This window comes from Kryptolebias marmoratus, linkage group LG2 (assembly GCF_001649575.2).
Source record: "Kryptolebias marmoratus isolate JLee-2015 linkage group LG2, ASM164957v2, whole genome shotgun sequence".
NCBI lineage: Eukaryota > Metazoa > Chordata > Actinopteri > Cyprinodontiformes > Rivulidae > Kryptolebias > Kryptolebias marmoratus.
Window position 1 is genome coordinate 35,780,881 of NC_051431.1, and position 21,027 is coordinate 35,801,907.

Below are 21,027 nucleotides of genomic sequence, written 5' to 3' on the forward strand. Positions count from 1 at the left end.
GACGATTTCCAAGAGTTACCGAGCGCGCGATTGGAACTTTCGGTTCATAGCAGACGCTTAAAAATTTTTGGTCAAAATTCGTTTTTTCATAAAATCCACCGAGTTAAATTTCACTTTGTCGACAGATATATGATATTGATGTTATTGAGATTCAATTGTGTAAAGATTATTTTGTAATCACTTTGCTCTTTAAATGAAAGTTCTTACTCCTAACTGTGTTTCTGTGTGTTTAGAATGATGAAGTGGTCCTGCAGTGCTCGGCTACAATCCAAAAAGAACAGCAGAAACTCTGTCTTGCCGCTGAAGGCTTTGGGAACAGACTCTGCTTCCTAGAGTCCATTTCTAACTCCAAGGTACAGTACAATCTTTGGAACACTTCTGTGTGTCCCACTGATAACTTTATGCAATAACATAAATAATAATAATTGAAAACAGAACAAATGAACAGAAATAAGATGCATAAACAGTCAGAGAGTGTGTTGCAGTTAAAATGAACAGGGGACAAATTATCTCAAAGATATGCTATATGAAAGCAGGTCACACTTTTATCTAAAAATTTCAGACCCACACAACCTTTTTCATGTGTATTTATTTAATGTTTGGTTTTGTGTGCTCCTTTTAGTTTAGTTAAATATTTTTACCTGTAATTTTGTGTTTTTGTGTCCCTCAGTCTGAAACTTTGTTTCTGATAGGCTTGAATTTTGCTTCCCCACTCACACCAGTACCCTGCACTATGAAGCAGGATTAGTGGCTTATTAAGGTAACTTCAGGTTCTGTTAAGGACTTTCAGCATCACAAAGCTTGAACTTTGTGCCTGTTACTGTGGCAACTGATGCTGGAAACTTACCCTTTTTCTGGAGCAGCAGGAGCTGCTGAATTAAAGCAAATCAAGTTTAACAGAATATAAACATGGAATTTGTGGCTCTGTTCAAATTGCACACTCATTTACTATATAGTGTACTATGCATTGAGTCTGCCTTTTGTAATGGTGGTTGAAATTTTATCTGAAAGTTTTCATCTCCTATATACAGTAGTCCCCCAGAGACTTATTCTGCAGTTAAATAAAAATAGCATACAGAGGTTACCCCCCGAGAGTACAGAAGTTACCTCCAACTGTAAAAAAGTTGCTCCCCTAGTGTACAGAAGTTGCCTCAAGAGTATAGAAGTTGCCTCCTAGAGAAGAGAAGTTGCATCCTAGTGGATCTATGTTGCCCCTAACATACAAAAGTTGCATGCTAAGTGTAAAAAGGTTGCCACCTAGTGTACAGAAGTTGCACCCTAGGAGCACAGCTCTTTTCAACTAACATAAATAATTCATCCAGGCTGTGTTGTTTTTGTTACAGAATGTGCCTCCAGATCTATCCATATGCACTTTTGTGCTGGAGCAGTCGCTATCAGTACGAGCTCTTCAAGAGATGCTGGCCAATACAGAAGAAAAGTCTGAAGGGGTGAGTCTGAACATATTGCAGGGTTGGAAAAGTGAAAAAATTGTAAGGTTCTCCTCATATTTAAAACATAAAGAAGAAGGTAACAGAAAGGTAAAAGCAACCAGGGTCATTTTGCATATTCATCATTTTATTGGGAACTGCCATATGGAATGTATAGGATGCACTGAAGTGCATTGCGGAAGTGCATCCTATACATTCCAATGGCAGCCACCTATTGTTATCCACCTCTAAAAGTGTCTCTATATTTTTATACAGTTTTTATTCTTCTGTCAACTTTATTGCGGCCAGAGTGACACATCAATACAAAAGTTATATCTATACGATCGGCTCGGTCTCGGGATGTGTGATTTTTCAGAGAATAACTGACAACGTACGTAATTGGGGTATATCGTGATATATATCGTTATCGTGATATAAAATTATCCATATCGTGATATAGGATTTTTCCCATATTGCCCAGCACTAGTGGAGAACAATAGGTGGCTGCCATATGAATGAATAGGAAGCATCCTATACATACCAAAAACACAACAACATTAACCTACCAGAAGAGGTAGGTACCAGTGGGAAACCCTAGACATCGCTTATTGGATGATGGTATTGTTTGGCTTTTGAAACAGAAGTTATTCTGCCTGTAGTGCATTTTTAAAAACATGCATGTTACCAGTGACCCAGCTGTAGCTGCCGCTATCCAAGAATATTTTGAGCCAGGACATACAAACTTGGAAAGCATTGATTAAAGTTTTCTTTCACTACCGATCCGATCCCGATACCCGAATTTGGATATCTGCCAATACCGATACTATTCAGATACCAGAGCTCTGTTTGCTTTTATATTATTATTATCATTATTGTTGATTTTAAGAAACTGTAATAAACTCCTCTTTGCATGGAAGTATGATATGTACAAATGTGTTCATGTATGTCCCAAAAGGCAACTTAAGGGTATGCATAAGTAAGAAAAGGAAGTCCGAAAAATAGGAAATCCTGTTAACAGGAAGATCCCGATCCTGAAAATAAATATGCAATTGTCAGGGTTTCAAATTGACTATCGTATTTGTTAAATCCAAGACAGAAACCCATAAAGGGTAAACTTCTCTAACATTACCCTTCTCTCTGGGGTCTAGGGTGAAACTGGATGTTTTTTGGACAATTTTAAATTTCCTTCATATTTCACCCTTAAAGGGGTTTAACCTGTCATGTTTGGAGTCATTTTTTTCAGCACAACCTCCCAAGTGTGAATTTCAAGTAATATTTTACTTTTGGCCTAATGTATTAACACAACAGACCTAAAATCACACAAAAACATAAAATCCGAGTGGAAATGTCTTTATTTTTTTACTAATATTAATAACCACAAACATACTTAATAAAATGTTTTTATAACTTAGAATGCAAATATAATCAGTAATATTCATAAAAACATGAACAAATTGAGCAAACAACAAAGTTATATACACTTTCTCCATTAAAATGCTGACAATTTCTTAGGCGTTTTTTAGACAAAACAATCAGGAGTTCTAAAAATTGCCATAAATCCTTTGGGCTACTCATATAAACAGTTTTTGTCCAAAACGAGGCAGAGGGGCACAGTTTTGGTCATTTTCTATGTCCTGTTCATGCAGGATCATTCAGGTAAATGTTATAAAATATATCCTGATGCATGCTCAAAATATGCTTCCAAAATATGAATCTGAATCTGTCTCTTGTTATCATTTTGGCTGGAAGGGAGACAGACAAAACATGTTCTGATTCCAGTAATCCTTCTCTAAAAAATAATGAATAACCTAGTTCATCAACAAAGTCCTCTCTGTCTGTCCCAGACTCTTTATTATTATTATTATTATTATTATTATTATTATTATTATTATTATTATTATTATTATTAATATTTTATCTCCATCTCTGCCTCTGAGCTTCTCCTTCCATCATCTCTGGGTCTGAACCTCCAACAGAAGCTGGAGCTCCACGTTCAAAAATCGCCTAATTGTTTTGACTCAAACACAATAAAACTGAATAATTTTAACACTAAACACACCACACTACACCCTAACTATAAAATCCAAACACGATAAATATCACAAAACTTATAACTCACTCCCGCGCTCGCATTTTTTTTTTTTTGGCGCCGCCGAACTTACTTTAATTTTTGCTCCTCTTTCTTCTTTTTACTGTAGATTTTTGGTCGCTTGACAGATAACGTTGAGCCTCCGTCAGATTGGAGAGGAGGGGCTGTTTTTTCATTCGGCTGGGTTAGGGGTGAGATCGGACGGAAGATGGGGGAGTTTTGTTTATTACATTACATATCTATTTAGTATAAAAATATTGTGATCCCTTATTTTACACAAAACACATTCAAATGACCCTGTAGACTATGTTACTCAACTCTCTTTATTATTGTATTAGGAACTTTTCAAAGTGAAATAAACTTTTTACAAGTTTTTTTCATTATTGTATTTAAAGTTCTATATAAATCCATTTTTAAATATGCAGATGATAAAACTTAGAAGGTATCAGGAAATCAACAGTGACTTTAATCTCATCTAAAATCTGTTTATTTTCAATTAACAGGTGGTTAAAATCTGTTGACGGATCACCAGGCTGAGTGGTCTTAAAGTGATAACTCAACAATCACCAAATGTTCCCAGCTGTGCAGCCTGACCACTAATGAGATGTCCTTCAGTCAGCAAACTGAATTAGATCAAAATGAAGGAAAGATAGAAACTCTGCAGAGGAAGAAAAAGAACCTCTTCTAGTTTAAAACATGCTTTAAAAGTTACTGAATTCATAGTATACTATGAATAGGATAACTAATTATACTATGAATGTGATAAGTAATTCCTGAGTAATTAGTTTAGTTCTTCAATAAGGTATTCAGAGGTTGGATCATGTGTTGCAGCAGGTTTTTAATGATTTTATTAGTTATTTCTGTATTTATTAACCTTCTGATGTTATGTGTCTGTGCAGTGTAACCGTTCTGTCCAAAGCTAATTTCTCCCAAGGGAGAAAAATAAAGAGATTTTAACTTTGACTTTTTTTAAATCCTCAAACTCTTAGTTAACAGTTCCTTCACCATCAGGCAGAAACCTGTTACCAGATTACACTCCTCATCTTAAAAAAAGTCTGTTTATTAGACATTGACCAAGGTTTTAGTGTTTAAAGGTCAGCTCAATAATTTTCTGTCTATAAAAAAAAGTAATGTGTTCACTTGATCTCTGTACTTGTTTTACTTCTATAAAGCTTTCACTGTTCTTATTGTTCACAATCCTTTTAAAGTCATTTTTAATTTATTTTTCTTTTTTCACTAGTCTGTCTGAAAAATGCGGAATAATAATAATGTTAATTCAACCCAGTTCAAAGAACTCCCCCACAGCACCGGCAAAACAGGAAACAAAACACATTCAGTTTAACGGAATTACATAGTATACAAAAACTAACTAAATGTGTGCGCTACAATTAGAAATAATGTATTTCAACATTATCAAACAAATAAAAGTATAAACAAAAAACTATATCTTTGTGCTGCAGTGGGTGTGATATGTATATAAAAACTCAAACTAAAAAATGTTGGTGCATGGAGTTACCGACTATGTGGCTTCATGTGTGGCCATCTCAATTATGTTATTGTGAATATCAATATATTGTTTTTCTGAAAGATTCATTAAAATTTGTCCTATGGTTTTAAAAATATTTTCCCTGACAAAGTTGACTCCAACAGTTAGAGGTCAAGTTTGATAAACAGATCTCATGTGATCAGTTAACTCTCAAAGTATAAATTAGGAATAAGTCTTAGCTACTAATGCGCCAGATTTTAGCTCAGTATCTGTAAGGTTGATGCCATTCTTGTCTTTGCTAAGGTCACTTTACTGTGGTGGCCATCTTGAATGGAGCTGACTCCAAAAGATAAAAAAAACGTAGCTGCACATACATTCATTACGTTCAGCAAGTTTCTTGAAATCTGTTCCTTTGTTAATGTGATAAAACGAACACACACATGCACACACACACACAAACAAAAAAAATTATTGCCCCTTCAACTTTGGCAATAGCAAAGCACATTAGTGTCAGGTGGATGGAAAGCTGTAACGTTTAAAATTAGACACTGAAATCTTACCGCAAATGTACTTTTCAAAACCTGATAATACAGATTGTGTTACTTCTAAGACAGAAAATTAAGGGTTTTGACTAACTAATAACAGTTACCAAAATACCAATGATTTTCTAATTGCTTGTTTCTCTTTGTATTTCTCTCTTTCTCACTGTCTTTCTCAGACAGCTCAGGGTAGTGGACATCGCACCCTGCTGTATGGGCATGCTGTTTTACTGCGACACTCCTACAGTGGAATGGTTAGTGGAACCCACAGTTACACAACTAAAAAACAAAACAAAAAAAAGAGTTTGCATGTTCTACCCATACATGTGTGGATTTACTCCGGGTACTCTGGTTTCCTATTTTAGATATTTACCTTTATTTACATTTTTTCCATATAAATGAATGGAGAACTCTTAAAATCTTTTTAAAAATGTTGTGCTCTGATTTTTACTTTAGCATACTTGCTTTATTTTTAGCTTTAAAATACTGTTATATTGGTTTTAGCTTTTATCTACTGCTTTTGTACTTTTAACTTTTTTTTCCATTCTTACAGATAATTTTAACTAACAATCTAGTTTTAATGTCTTCAATAAATTTCAGCAGTCATTCAGCACTCAGAATTCACACATTTCACATTTTCACTGCAGTTGTAATTTCTCGTATTTTAACTTCACACACAGTTTAGGTTTTAGTGAGGACATTTAGTGTCTTTTGTCACAATTTTCTGCTTGTTCAAACAGGTTGTTGGCTTTGTGTCTTTCCTTTTAGTACCTCTGCTGCCTCTCTACCTCCCGTTCATCCACAGACAAACTGGCTTTTGATGTGGGACTGCAGGAAGACATCACAGGTAGCTGTCAAATAGACTATTGCAATGAAAGGAGCATTTCCACCAATTTACAGCTAATTTTATTGTGTTCTGTAAGCCAAAATTACAAACATTTTGTACAAAATATTTTGTTCTTTTTATTTGTGTAGCCAATTTTTTCTAGAAGAAATGTGGGCAAAATTGTTTACCCTGGTAAAAAAATAAAAGTTGGCTGAAAGTATTGTTTCATAAATAGGCACAGACACTCATGAAATCTTGACATGTTTTCATGTGCTTCACATATATATATATTTACCAGTGAAAACAGATGTGGAAAATGAACTAAGAAAGTACATTATGTTCAAGCAAAGCTTAAATGAATAGTTTGGCCATTTTGAAGAGATATTACAAATTCGTTATAAACTGGTTTCAGGTTATTTGACTGTAAGTGCTAGGTTTGAGTGTGGCGAACCAAATGAGCATACTCATGGCGGCTAAAATAAAACTAATTCATTAACAAAAGAAAAACAGAAAACAAAGAGCTCACATGGCAGCAACAAAATGAAATAACAAAAAACTTCCTACAAAAAACGAGGAGCAAAAATTTGGTGTGGACAAAAACACAGAGACATGAGCAACCAGGAACAAAGATCGAATGTAGAGGAGAGGAAAAGGATTGAACCAGCAAAGCATGAATGAAAAGGGACCGGTTTTAAAGAAACAGAGTGTGAATAAACAAAATATAATTGACAAACTAAAAGCAACAGGCAAAAATCCTGGGTAACAAAAAGAGGTCAATACAAAAAACTTAAAAGACCGGCCCAGGGTACACTTAAACAGGGGCCATGATTTAGGCGGGCAGCCTGGAAACCAGCCAGGGCTTGGCCAGAGTTTAGGTGGACAGCCCGGGTACCACCTTAGGTGCTGACATTGAGAAAGAGTTGTCCTCCAGGACCCTCTAAGAGGCAGGCGAGAGAGAGGCGCCCTCGTGGACCCTCTCAGAGATATAAGGGCTAGGTAATCTGGAGGGCCTGAAAACCCTGGAGGTGGACATCAATGGGACCCTGGAGGTTCAAGAGCGTGGAACCCTTGAGGTGTAGAACCAGGTTTAAAGACAAGGCCGTCATTGACCCCTTCTGGAGCGGCCTGGTGAGAGGCCTCAACTCCAAGCCCCTCTGGAGCAGTTTGGTGAGAGGCATCGTCGTCGACCTCCCTGGAGGCACAGGAAGGTGGAGCCCCGTCATTAACCCCCACAGAGACACAAGAAGGTGGACCGTCGCCATCGACCCCCATAGAGACACAGGAAGGTGGACCGTCGCCATCGACCCCCATAGAGACACGGGAAGGTGGAGCGCCGTTGTCTACCACCACAGATTCACAGAAAGATGGAGCGCCGTCGTTGACCCCCACAGAGACACAGGAAGGTGGAGCGCCGTCGTCGACCCCCACAGAGACACTGGCAGGTGGAACGTTCCCAACCCTCACTGAGACACCGGCGGGTGGAGAGTCGCTGACCACAGTAGTACAGTCCTGGATAGCTGCTGTAGCTGCCAGAACCACTGAACTGTCCTGCAGGTTTCGGATCGCTTGGCTTGGAGTAGTGCTGGGCGATATAACAATACATATCGTGGGTATGATAGAAAAGTGTCTATCATGATATATTTTCTTCTATCGTCTCTATCGTCTCTATCGTTTCTATCGTCTCTGTCGTTTCTATCATAATTGTATCAATGATTGATGTAAATATTTCATAATGTAGGCTACGACAAATGTATTAGTGTTGTCACTTTGCATACTTTAGTTTATATAAGTGATAAATAATAAGAAAAAAATAACTATTTTGCAAAGAACCTCTGTTTTGCGACATGACGCTGCTTTACTACACATTCACACACTGATTGTGGTAAGCTACATTGTAGCCACAGCTGCCAGAAGTGAGGCTACCATCACACCAGCGCCACCGAGCCCTCTGACCACCACCAGTAGGCAAGGCAGGTGACACAATGGCTGAGATAGCCGGAGCGGGGGTTCGAACCAGCAACCCTCCGATCACAAGACAAACCCCTACCTCCTAAGCCAATGCCGCCCTGGAGGAGCACTGCCAGAGCCCTGCAAAATGACCTCCAGCAGGCCACAAATGTGAACGTGTCTGCACAAACGGTTAGAAACCAACTCCATGATGATGGTATGGGGGCCCGACGTCCACAGATGGGGGTTGTGCTCACAGCCTAACACCGTGCTGGACACTTGGCATTTGCCAGAGAACACCAGGATTGGCCAATTTGCCACTGGCGCCCTGTGCTCTTCACAGATGAAAGCAGATTCACACTGAGCACATGTGACAGACGTGACAGAGTCTGGAATCGCCGTGGAGAGCGATCTGCTGCCTGCAACATCCTTCAGCATTACCTGTTTGGCAGTGGGTCAGTAATGGTGTGGGGTGGGATTTCTTTGGAGGGCTGCACAGCACCTCCATGTACTTGGCAGAGGTAGCATGACTGCCATTAGGTACTGAGATGAGATCCTCAGACCCCTTGTGAGACCATATGCTGGTGCGGTTGGCCCTGGGTTCCTCCTCAATGCTAGCCCTCATGTGGCTGGAGTGGGTTAGCAGTTCCTGCAATATAAAGGCATTGAAGCTATGGTCTGGCCCGCTCGTTCCCCAGACCTGAATCCGATTGAGCACATCTGGGACAAACTGTAGCTTTGCTGCTTGTGTGAGGCCATGTCAGTTCAGAAAGAGGTTCTGTTGTTAGGCTTAGGGCAGATTGTGTTCAGACTACCAAACATATGTGGTCTGGACCCCCACCTCAATAGGTCACTGCTCACTGAGGCAATTCAGACTCATATTTAGCAATATGCAATTGCAATCTGATAACTAAGACCCATTTTTAACAACAGACCTGAACAATCTCATAAAGAATTGAGTATGTTGAAAAAGGCAAAAGTTCTCCCACAGAAGTCAGGCCAATGGCTAGCCAGACTGGTGTCTCTTTTATAAAACAACATGTTTTAGCAAGAATTGTTTTGAAGATTTTTGCATAACAAACAATATTAAAAAGAAACCAGTCTGGCTTCACTTATGATGCCACCCTTTTTGTTCATACTCTCCCCTCTAAAGGTATTGGTACAGTCAGACCATTTTTTTCAAAAGAGCAACATTTCAGCTTTTGTTTCTATATGTTTACAGCTGGATCTGATACACAACTTAGAAGAGAGCATTATTTGTAATGGAAAACCAAATGTGTAGGTGAGAAAATACATTAAAGAGAATAATACTAAATATCCAGTTACAAATCCTTTGCTTGCAATAACTGCATCAAACATGTGACCCACTGAAATCACCAAACCTTTGCATTCTTCTAATATGATTCTTTTCCAGGCTTTCAGTTCAGCCTCTTTCAGTTGTTGTTTGTTTTGAGGGTTCAAGCTCTAAAAAAAGGTTTGAAAACAAAAAGAACTGGACTTCTATTCTGTAGTTGAAGACGTTTTGCTTTTCATCTAAGGAGCTTCATGAATACCAATAAGCATAATGTATGGAGTTCCAAGCTTTTAAACTGAGATGTTGTGTAAGCTAAACTTACATGCAAGATTACCCTCACTGTCCTCATAATAGAGGCTTGTTAGGTCTTTGTTTGCCTGACTCACAACATATGCTTTGTTCTCAAAATTGAAGGTATTGATTAGAATGAAAATGACTGTGTACCAGGCTTGATGCTCCATTGCAGATTTCAGTCTCCTCTTTATTAGGTAAAATGCAGGTCTATAGGGTTTAAGTCTTGAGATGGACTTAGCCAGTCTTTAACCTTCCACTTCTTGTCCCTGATGAGTTCCTTTGTTTTTTTTGGCAGTATGTTTTGGATCGTTATCTTTCTGCATGATGAAGGATCTCCCTGTCAGTTTGGTTTCATCTTTGTTTAAATTGGCAGAAAAATAGTTTCTGTAGACTGTAGAATGTTCTTTACCCTTTCCATCTTTCCACTTTGGCAAAGGCTCATCTTTATCTCATCAATCCAGAAAACACTGTTCCAGATTTTTAAATTTTTGTACCTTTTGGCAAACTCCATGCTTGTTCGTCTTACTAATGAGTGGTTTTCATCTTCTGGTGTAACTCTGTACTTTTGTTGATGAAGTATTCTGCTAACAGATTGTGATACCTTCACTCCTGCCCTCTGTAGGTTGTTGTTTATGTCACTCACAGTTTTTCTAGGGGTTTTCCTTCCAATCTCACACAATGTTTTTGTCACTAACTGCTGATGTTTTCCTTGGTCTTCCCGTTGGACATCTGGTACTTACAGTACACCAGTTGGGTGTTAGATATGTCCTAAAATAAAGGTAAGTACTAAACAGAAATAGAGGAAAGCAACTTGCTCAACTGTCTTTATCGGCTGTATCAAGGTCTTGCTATATCGTGAATAGTTTATTATTGCCGCACGCACACAGATTAAGTTACACTACACCCGCTGAAACACTTGCTTGAAACAGTTAAAGCCGTCTTCGGCTACACATAGAAAACTACTGACATCACATGAGAGAAGTGCTCTGGCCCTCTGGAATGGGTGGAGCCTAGAATCTTTATGAGTGGACACTTCCTTGGTTCTGGGCTTCTGCTTCTGGCTTAATCCTTAAGATGTTGTCTACAGAAGTCCCAACACTGATTTTTGTACTAATTATCTGCCGTATTAGAATAAATAGTTAAACTTTAGTTCTTTTGTAGCGTCACCCTTAAAGGGTAAATTGTCTAAGTTGTCCCTCCCTTGGGGTAAATGGACTGGAAGTGAGCCAAGGATGGTCCTCCTGCAACAGGGTTTTTTTTTCTTCTTCAGGACATTTCCAAATGGTTGATGGCCAATGTTTTTGCAATGACTCTGGGTGATTTTCCCTTTTCTCTTTCTTCTCAATTGCTTGTTTTTCAACCATAGACAGCTCTCTGGTTTTCATGTTAATTCCATCTCTATAGACCAGGGGTAGACAACCCTGGTACTTGAGTGCCACTATCCTGCATGTTGAACTTGTTTCCCTGCTCCAACACACCTGATACAGTGGTTAAATTACCACTTCATGTTCTGCAGAAGCCTGTTAATCACCCATTGATTCAAATCAGGTGTGTTGGAACAGGGAAATAAGTAAAACATGCAGGATAGTGGCACTCGAGGACCAGGGATGCCAACCCCTGCTATAGACTATAAATGTGGCTTGCACAGGTAAAACCCAAATGTTAACTGAGAACAGACTTTCAGCGTTATTTATTCATCCATCCATTTTCTTTACCCACTTTTCTGTACAGGGTCATAGAGGAGCTGGTGCTTATCTTCAGTGGTCATATTGCTAAAGGCAGGGTGCACCCTGGACAGGTTGCAAATCCATCACAGAGACATATTGAGCCAACCAAAACAGACAACCATTCTAATGCACACCTAACGATTTTTATTGTTTACACAATCATTGTAATAGGACACACCTGAGCAACAAGAACCACCTATCAGTCACATGTATGGTGATCTGGAAAATCACTTCCTGGTGGGCGGTTCCAGTTCTCTCCTGTGTGGGAGTTGCCACTCCCTCCTCACCTGCAGCAGATCAGCTTCGTCAACCAGACCGGTCCTTAAGGCCTTGGTGTGGATCAGACCAGCACTGGAGCATTGTTTGCCTTGCGGTAAAACTCTCTTGGCCTTTTAATGTGAAAGAAGTTAAATCTCTAAAGTTTTTGCTAAGACTGTTGTTTTGCCTGTGTGCCTCTTCAGCGCAACCTGTTCCTCCCGGAGACCTGTCTGAGCCAAGTCAAGAACCACCGAGAAGGAAAGTACCGGTATTGCTTACCTGAGCCAGTCTGACCTGCAGCATCTATGCCTGTGGAATGAATCACTTATCAGATCACCCAAGACCACAGAAGTAAGAGCCGCTTACCTGCCTCTGGAGGACCTGTCTGTCACGCTACTGGCTGGAATCGGATACCTTTACACCCTCATCTGTAAATACCTACCATCTCGTCACCTTCCATGCCAGAGACTCACCTTCGCACTGTAAGAAAACTTTCCTCTGAACCTAACAAGTAAACTAACACCCAGACCAGAGACTTACCTGTTGTCTCTCTCTTCCAGATCCTGGTTCCAGTCATTCCTAAATCTAGTCACTGAATAAAGTCACTTACCGTTACTTGAGTCTCCTGATTTTGTCTGTCGCAGAGCTGCTCCTCTCCTTCGACAATTTATCCAAGATCCTGACAACATGATCAAATACTTTATTCCCCTAAAAGTTTGGTGTTTTGTTATAAATAATATTACTGTATATTGTAGGCGTGTATCCAATCTAGATATAAACACATGGAAATAAAAACTGAAATGTTACTCTCTTGTCTCAAATTCATCGTTTGATGTTAAACCCAAATGTTTTTCACTCTATAGCAAAAGGAAACATATTGACCTCAGCATTCCAATACTTTTAAAGGAGAATATATATCTATATGTAAATGTTTCTTAGCTTGCTCCTGTAAAAAGTGATGCAATTACACAAATCAAACAGCTATAAAATAAATCAAGGCTCCCAACATTGTAGAGGAGATATGTAGTATAATGCTAATTCAAGTCCATGTTTTATGAACACATTTTTATCCTCTGCCCTATTGTGTTTGTGTGTGTAGGCGAGGCATGTTGGTGGACCATCCATCCAGCGTCAAAGCAGCGTTCAGAGGGAGAGAAGGTCAGAGTGGGAGACGATCTCATCCTGGTCAGCGTCTCATCTGAAAGATATCTGGTCAGTTGTTTCTGTGTGTGTGTAGGAACATTCAAATTTTTTTTTTTTTTGTCTTCTTGTCCTATTCCTTTGGATTCCTCGTTTTTTCACTATTTATTTTGACTCACTTTTTTGCTTCACTGTCATTTTAAGTTTTACTAAAAACAAAACAGAATATAATTGAAAAAATTTTAACAAAAGAAATTTACAATTAATATCATGCATATGTATTGACAAAAATGAAAGCAGAGCCTTCTGCTTATTTGTTTTTTCTTTCTTTCCTAAAATTTACAAGCAGTCTATAATTTTATAAATAAACATTTTATTGATAAGTGGTCTACAGGTCAGATGTGATGTAGAAGAGAAAGAGAAATTCTGGAAGGATGTCAATGACATGAGAGTGGTGATTGGAGAAGATCTGAATGGACATGTTGGTAAAAGAAACAGAGGAGGTGATGGGAAGGTTTGGTGTCAAGGAAAGGAACCAGGAAGGACAGATGGTGGTGGTTTTCGCTAAGAAGATGGAAATGGTTGTAGTCAACACCTATTTCCAAAAGAGGGAGGAGCACAGGGTGACCTATAAGAGTGGAGGCAAGAGAACACAGGTACACTACATTCTGTGTAGAAGAAGTAACCTAAAGGAGATTGTGGACTGTAAGGTTGTGGCAGGGAAACGCATGGCCAGACAGCATCAAATGGTGGTGAAGAAGAGGATAAGATTAAGGGCAGAGAAGAGATCCAAAGGGTGGAAGTTGAGGAAGGAAGAATGATGTGAGGAGTTAAAAGAAGGAACTGTTACAGGATCTGGGTGGTAAGAAAGAGCTTCAAGATTACTTGGCTACTACAATAACAGTGATTAGAAAGACAAGTAGGAAGGTACTTGGTGTGTCATCTGGACAGAAAAGATGATAAGGTAACCTGGTGGCGGAATAGTGAAGTGCAGGAAATTATCCAGACGATGATGTTAGCCAGGAAGAAATGGGACAGTGAGAGGACTGAAGAGAATAGACAGGAATATTGGGAGATGCAAGATAGGGCAAAGGAGGAGGTAGCAAAGGCAAAACAAGGTATATGATGAGTAGTACAAGAGGCTGGACACTATAGAGGGAGAGAAGGACTTGTATCAACTGGCAACACAGAGGGATCAGACTGGAAAGGATGTGCAGCAGGTTAGGATTGTTAAAGACAGAAATGGCAAGGAGAGTGTGATGGGAAGATGAAAGGAGTACTTTGAGGAGCTAATGAATGAGGAGGAGAAATGTGGTGGTGCCAATTTTCAACAAGGGAGATGTACAGAGTTGTAGCAACTACAAGGGAATGAAGTTGAAGAAACCACACAATGAAGATCTGGTAGAGAGATATGGAAGCTAGACTGAGACAAAAAGTGACTATTTGTGAGCAACAATATGGTTTTATGCCAAGAAATAGCACCACAGATGCCATCTTTGCTTTGAGGATGTTGATGGATAAGTACAGGGAGGTTCAGAAAGAACTACATTGTGTTTTTGTGGATTTAGAAAAAGCATATGACAGGGTGTCAAGGGAGGAGCTGTGGTGCTGTATGAAGATATCTGGGATTGCAGAGAAGTATATTAGACTGGTCCAGGACATGTATGAGGACATAAAGACACTTCACCACTGAGGTGCGATGTAGGAGTGACAGATAAAACAAAACTACAGAAGCACAAAATAACAGTAAACCTGATAAAATAAAATATATATGATATTGTGATCTGTGGTGAGAACAGGAGAGAGAGAGAAAGTCAGCTTAAGCAAGACAGAGTACATGTGTGTGAATGAGAGGGAGGCAGGTGGAACAGCGAGACTACAAGGAGCAAAGGTCACAAAGGTGCAGGACTTCAGGTATTTAGGGCCAACTGTCCAGGAAAATAGGGAGTGTAGTAAAGAGGTGAATGTTACACTGCCTGGCCAAAAAAAGTTGCCACCAAATAAAAAGGTTACACTTCAATATTTTGTTGGACCGCCTTTTGCTTTGATTATGGTACACATTTGCTGTGGCATTGTTTCAATAAGCTTCTGCAATGTCACAAGATTTATTTCCATCCAGTGTTGCATTAATTTTTCACCAAGATCTTGCATCGATGATGATAGAGTCTGACCGCTGTGCAAAGCCTTCTCCTGCACATCCCAAAGATTCTCAGTGGAGTTAAGGTCTGGACTATGTGGTGGCCAATCCATGAGTGAAAATGATGCCTCATGCTCCCTGAACCATTCTTTCACAGTTTGAGCCCGATGAATCCTGGCATTGTCATCTTGGAATATGCCTTTGCCTTCAGGGAAGAAAAAAAAATATTGATGGAATAACCTGGTCATTCAGTATATTCATTCAGGTAGTCAGCTGACCTCATTCTTTGAGCTCATACTGTTGCTGAATCTAGACCTGACCAACTGCAGCAACCCCAGATTGTAGCACTGTCCCCACAGGCTTGTACAGTAGGCACTAGGCATGATGGGTGCAACACTTCACCTGCCTTTCTTCTTACCCTGATGCGCCCATCACTCTGGAACAGGGTAAATCTGGACTCATCAGACCACAAGACCTTCTTCCATTGCTCCAGAGTCCAATCTTTATGCCCCCTAGCAAATTGAAGCTTTTTTTCCAGTTAGCCTCACTGATTAGTGATTTTATTAAGGCTACGCAGCTGTTCAGTCCCAATCACTTGAGTTCCCTTCGCATTGTGCATGTGGAAATGCTCTTACTTTCACTATTAAACGTAGCCTGGAGTTCTACTATTGTTTTTCTTCGATTTGATTTTACCAAACGTTTAAATGATCACTAATCACAATCATTCAGGATTTTTTCTTCCTCAAAGACGATGGGTCCCCACTGTCCTTATAGTTTTTAATAATGTGTTGGACAGTTCTTAACCCAATTTTGGTAGTTTCTGCAATCTCTTTAGATATTTTCTCTGCTTAATGCATGCCAATAATTTGACCCTTCTCAAACAGACTAACATCTTTTCCATGGCCACGGGATGTGTCTTTTGACATTGTTGTTTAAGAAATGAGAAGCAACTCATTGCAGCAGCTGGGGGTAAATAACTTGCCAGCTGAAACATAATCGCCCATCCAGTAATTATCCTATAGGAGACTCATACCTATTTGCTTGATTAAAACCATGGACAAACCATGGATCTTTTGTGATCCATGGACAAACCATGGATCACAAAAGAATTACAAAATGATTGTAAAAAAATACATTAAATAAATATATCATTAAAGTTAAAATTAAAGAAGTAGAACAAAACTATTTTTACATTTTAGGTCTGATCTCAAGGCCATGTCCTGAAGGTCTGTACCAAATTTCATCAAGATCCTATAAGCCAAATTTGAATATTTTTTTTAAATATAGTGCAGAATTGACTCCCCCAAGAGCAGTTTAAATTTCATCTCATCAGTTTTCCAGATGAGGCCAAATATGTGTTTTAGCTTGTTTGCTAAACTATTTGTGCAGGCATAACATGTATGTTTTTGAAACAAAAATATTGCTAGTCTTTTACAGCTTATATTCAGCTTGGTATCTAGATTTTCTGTAGTAAGTTTCATGGCAATTGAGCTTTGGGAAAAAGTCAAAAGCAGGTTTTGCAAGTCTCACAATGTAGAAAAAAAACCCATTTTGACAGAAATGGACATTCTATTGTTTAGGCTGCAGTATGAGTTTTAATTACAAATGAAAAAAAAATTACATAAAAAATGGAACAGTTTTAATTGGATTCCATGCTCCGTTGGGTGCATGGAAGGGCTGCTGCTTTATAGCTGCATTCCCTTGGCTTTGTAGGCTTGGACCCTTAAACATAAAAAAACAGAATAGTTTCAACAGGGTTCTATGGATGCTGCATGGAAATGCAGCTGCAATGCAGCCATGTTTCCATTCCTCCACAGGCTTGGACCCCTAACTATATTGATCAACAGAACTGAGAATGGGGTAGAGAAATATAGGTTTTATTTTATCCTTCTCATTTTAAAAAGGAATGTTCTGTATGTTGGCCAACCAAATCTTCTTGTTTTTGTTGTTTTATTTAAGTCTGTTTAAAAAATTTTTATCATTTATTTATTCATTGTTTATTTTGTGGAGACAAGGCCTCGATTTGGAGGCACAAAGTTTTCAGTCAACTGCACTAAACTTGAGGCCAGCACCACTGACTTAAATAATAAAAATAAGGTCCTAGTATTTCTTAAAGGAATGTATATCAGACGCTGAACATGAATATGATGTTAGTTCAAAACGTACTGGAGTTTTAAACTAAGATCATCTCAGGTTGAGAAATTCAGAGTTGTGGGTATTTTGGTAAAACCTTGAAAATATCCAGAATTTTATGAGATTATTGCAAGATGTTATGCTCAGGGTATGTGTTAAAGTTGGGTCTAAGCTACTACCACAAATTTTTATCTCAGTATCTGTAAATTTGACAAAAGCTACAGCTGTTTTTGTGTTGGTTAGCTGTGGTGGCCATATTGAGCTGGATTAACTTCAAATGTTAGTCAGTTATAGATGTACATCCAATAATTATTTCCTTAAAGATTTATTAAAATTTGTAGAGTGATTTATGAAAAAGTTCGCTAACAGACAGAGTTGACTCCAAATAGTTAATGTCAAAATTTTAAACAAAGTTCTTGCACAATCTGTTAGTGCTCACGGTATGTGTTTGGGATCAGTATTAAATTTTAGGTCAATATTTATAAAATTGACTCAGTAATAGCCATTTTTGTGTTTCTTAAGGTCAATTGGCTGTGGCAGCCATCTTGAATCAGGTTGACTCTAAAGGTTAATCAGTTGTAGATGTACATATATTGATTACTTTCTACAAAGTTCATTAAATTATGTCCACTGGTTTATGAAATATTTTGATAGACAGACACAAAACATTGTCTGCCTTCGCTTTTCAGTTGTGGGCAGTGATAAACTGCAACAGAGGACCAGTATAGTAAATAGACAATGACTTATAATGAAGAACCTTGTTCTTTGTTGTGAATATCACTTGGTGTACAGTATCTTTTTTGTAAAATGTGACTCTTTGGTCTTTTTTCCTGAAGCACCTGTCCTATGGCAGTAGCTGTCTCCATGTAGATGCAGCCTTCCAGCAGACACTGTGGAGTGTGGCACCCATTTGTTCAGGCAGTGAAGTAGCACAAGGTACACCTCTGTAAAGCTTTTTGTTTCTCTCTGTCTTTTTGTTCCCTTCATCTTTTAATTTTGTTTTGCTGATATATATATTTTTAGTGATTTACAATGTTTTTTTTTGTTTTTTTTTACAATACACATAGGGTTATTTACCCTAATTTTGTTTTCTGTCTGTCTTGCCCAGACTGATGGACAAATAACCTCACATTTCAAATCAATTTAATTTAGATGAGTTTATTTATATAGCATCAATCCACAGCAAAAGTTAGCCCAGGCCAGTATACCAAAACCAAATCATCAAAAAAAAAACAAAAAAAGACTTCATATCATGAATCCAATTTAGATCCAACTTGAAATCCAATTCCAGTAATTTCATTCCTAATATACTACAATACATTAACATACAGTACATTATGAAATGCCAATTACTAAAAGTATTGATCTACGAAAACCAGCAGATTGCGTCAAATCTTCACTCTGTTGCAATCCCTGAGCAGCACACTGGTGACAGTGAAATAACCTCCAGTAGAACCAGGCTCAGGACAAGTGGCCATCTGCCTCGACTGGTTGTAGGTTTGAGAGAACAGAACAAAGACACAAACAAACACAGAAGGATTCATCAAGGTTTAGTTTCTATGGGAAGAAAAACACAAGTTAATGACAGCAATAATTGCACAAATACACATGGAAAGGATCAAAATGTAGGAATTTTTTCTAAACTTAGATTATCACAAAGTTATGTTGGAATGTTGGGCAGCAGCTGTATTACCACCCTTCACAGTGTATTCGGAAATGTTCTAGTGCCTTTTTAGTTTTAGGTCTTTTTTTTTCACTCTTATGTAAAATATAAATTACTTAGGACAGGACTTATCTCTGTCTTATAAATTACAACTCCATTGTTCATATTGCTAGGCCTTTTACATCTAAATATATTGATTTCAAAAGTCCCTGTTCATGTCATAGCACCACAGTTGCTCTGCTGCACTTGAAGTCTCATTCTATTGTTCCACATTAGTGCCTTTAATTTAATTTAAATATTTAAAATAGCAGCATGTAGAAAACATACCCAATGTTTCAGTTCTTCTACTTTTTTGTTCTCTTCTTTGGAAAAGCACATTTAATTCTGTCATCTATTCCATCGTACTTTTCTACCTTACCTATTTTCTACAATTTTATCCTTTGCTTCATCTCCTGAAATTATTATTTTTTCTCTTGTGATTTATTAGGTCTTCTCTTCTTTTTGCTTTCTTGTCTCCAGGGTTCCTGATAGGAGGGGACGTCATGCGCCTCCTTCACGGTCATATGGATGAGTGTCTAACTGTTCCATCTGGGCAGCATAGGGATGAACAGAGAAGGTATTGTGTACAAATAATTAAAAAATAGGTAATAGATTTTTACTTCAGACTAACCCTGTGTTATTTCTGTGATTTAAATTGATTTTTTTATTTACATTTAACAGGTAACTCATTTTCCTTGGCTATGAAATGTTGCTTTCATCAAATTTCAAGAATAAATTATAGTTGCTGTTTCTCTCATTATTCTCGTTTCACTTTGGTCTTGCAGCCAGTACCTATTATGTACAGTAGGTGGCAAAAGTATTTATCCCAACCACTTGGTAATCTTTATTTTTGTTGCCTTACAACATGAAACATAAATGGAGTTTGAACTTGAGTATAAGTAATGAAACTACACAAAATACTCCAGATTAATGAATTTAAATAAGGAAAAAAAAACCTGTTTCAAATTATTCTAAAAATTTATAAAACTGAGGAATGCTGCATGCATATGTATTCAGCCCCTTTGATATGAAGTCAGAACCATTACCTTCAGAAGCCACATAATTGATTACATAAGATGCATTTGTGGGCAATCTAGGTGCTAAATGTTCTCAGTATATATACATATGCTCTGACAGCCCAATAAATTTGTGTCTCTGAGTAGTAAAGGCTATCACCAAGCAAGGAACATCATGAAGACCAAGGAACTCTCCACACATGTCAGAGACAAAGTTGTGGATAAGTACAGATCAGGGTTGGGTTATAAAAAATATCCCAAACCATGAACATTCAACAGAACTCAAATAAATCCATTATTACAAAATAGAAATATGATGTCACCATAGCAAACCTAGCAAGAGAAGTTTGTCCACCAAAACTCATGGACTGGACAAGAGAGTATTAATCAAAGAAGCAACCAGGATTAAAAATGTAGCCCTGATGGACCACATTTTTAATCCTGTGGTTTGCGCCCTGAGGCGCAAACTGGTTCAAAACACTGTGTTGGGGCTTGTTTCAAATTTTCCCGATCACGTGACTGATGACATTTAAAGATTTACTGTCATAATGAGACACCGTAAGCGAGGTGGCTGATTCAAAGTTTTTACACCGCTTCAGTTGTTGTAAAGCGATGAGAAATGCTTGGTGCCCTTCCCTGGTTCCCAGCGTTGCAAGAGACCTTCAGTGATAGAAAATTTGAGTGGAAGAAAACAATCTTGTGTTGTTTAACATTTTTTGTTAGGCATTTGAAGTAGTAATTTAATGTACAGTGAAATGTGTTTTCTGTACATATGACAGACCACTTTGAATCTTTTGGTTTTTGAATAATATAACAAAAAATAATATGGTAGACAATCCCGGATGCAGCGGAGGAGTGTGGATGTGTATTTGTGAGCTCTCAGTGGTAGGCCCAAATGTTTCTAGAATTGCGCAGACTCAGAGTGGCAGCACGTTGGAGTAGCTCTGTACCTCTCGTTAAGATTTATTTTCTTTTTTCAAATTTCATTCTTGTTTTTCCTTGGAAAATAGCT

At 38.3% G+C, this 21,027-nt stretch overlaps 1 protein-coding gene across 1 annotated transcript in view; it reads left to right on the forward strand.

The window, feature by feature from the left end:
• The window catches only part of ryr2a (ryanodine receptor 2a (cardiac)), a 509,073-nt gene that overhangs the window by 42,564 nt on the left and 445,482 nt on the right, over positions 1-21,027 (forward strand). Inside the window, exons 2-8 of the mRNA XM_037973568.1 lie at positions 234-353; positions 1,344-1,448; positions 5,721-5,795; positions 6,310-6,388; positions 12,987-13,099; positions 18,134-18,233; positions 19,480-19,576. Coding sequence (XP_037829496.1) covers positions 234-353; positions 1,344-1,448; positions 5,721-5,795; positions 6,310-6,388; positions 12,987-13,099; positions 18,134-18,233; positions 19,480-19,576 — 689 coding nt within the window. The remainder of the gene's footprint in view (positions 1-233; positions 354-1,343; positions 1,449-5,720; positions 5,796-6,309; positions 6,389-12,986; positions 13,100-18,133; positions 18,234-19,479; positions 19,577-21,027) is intronic.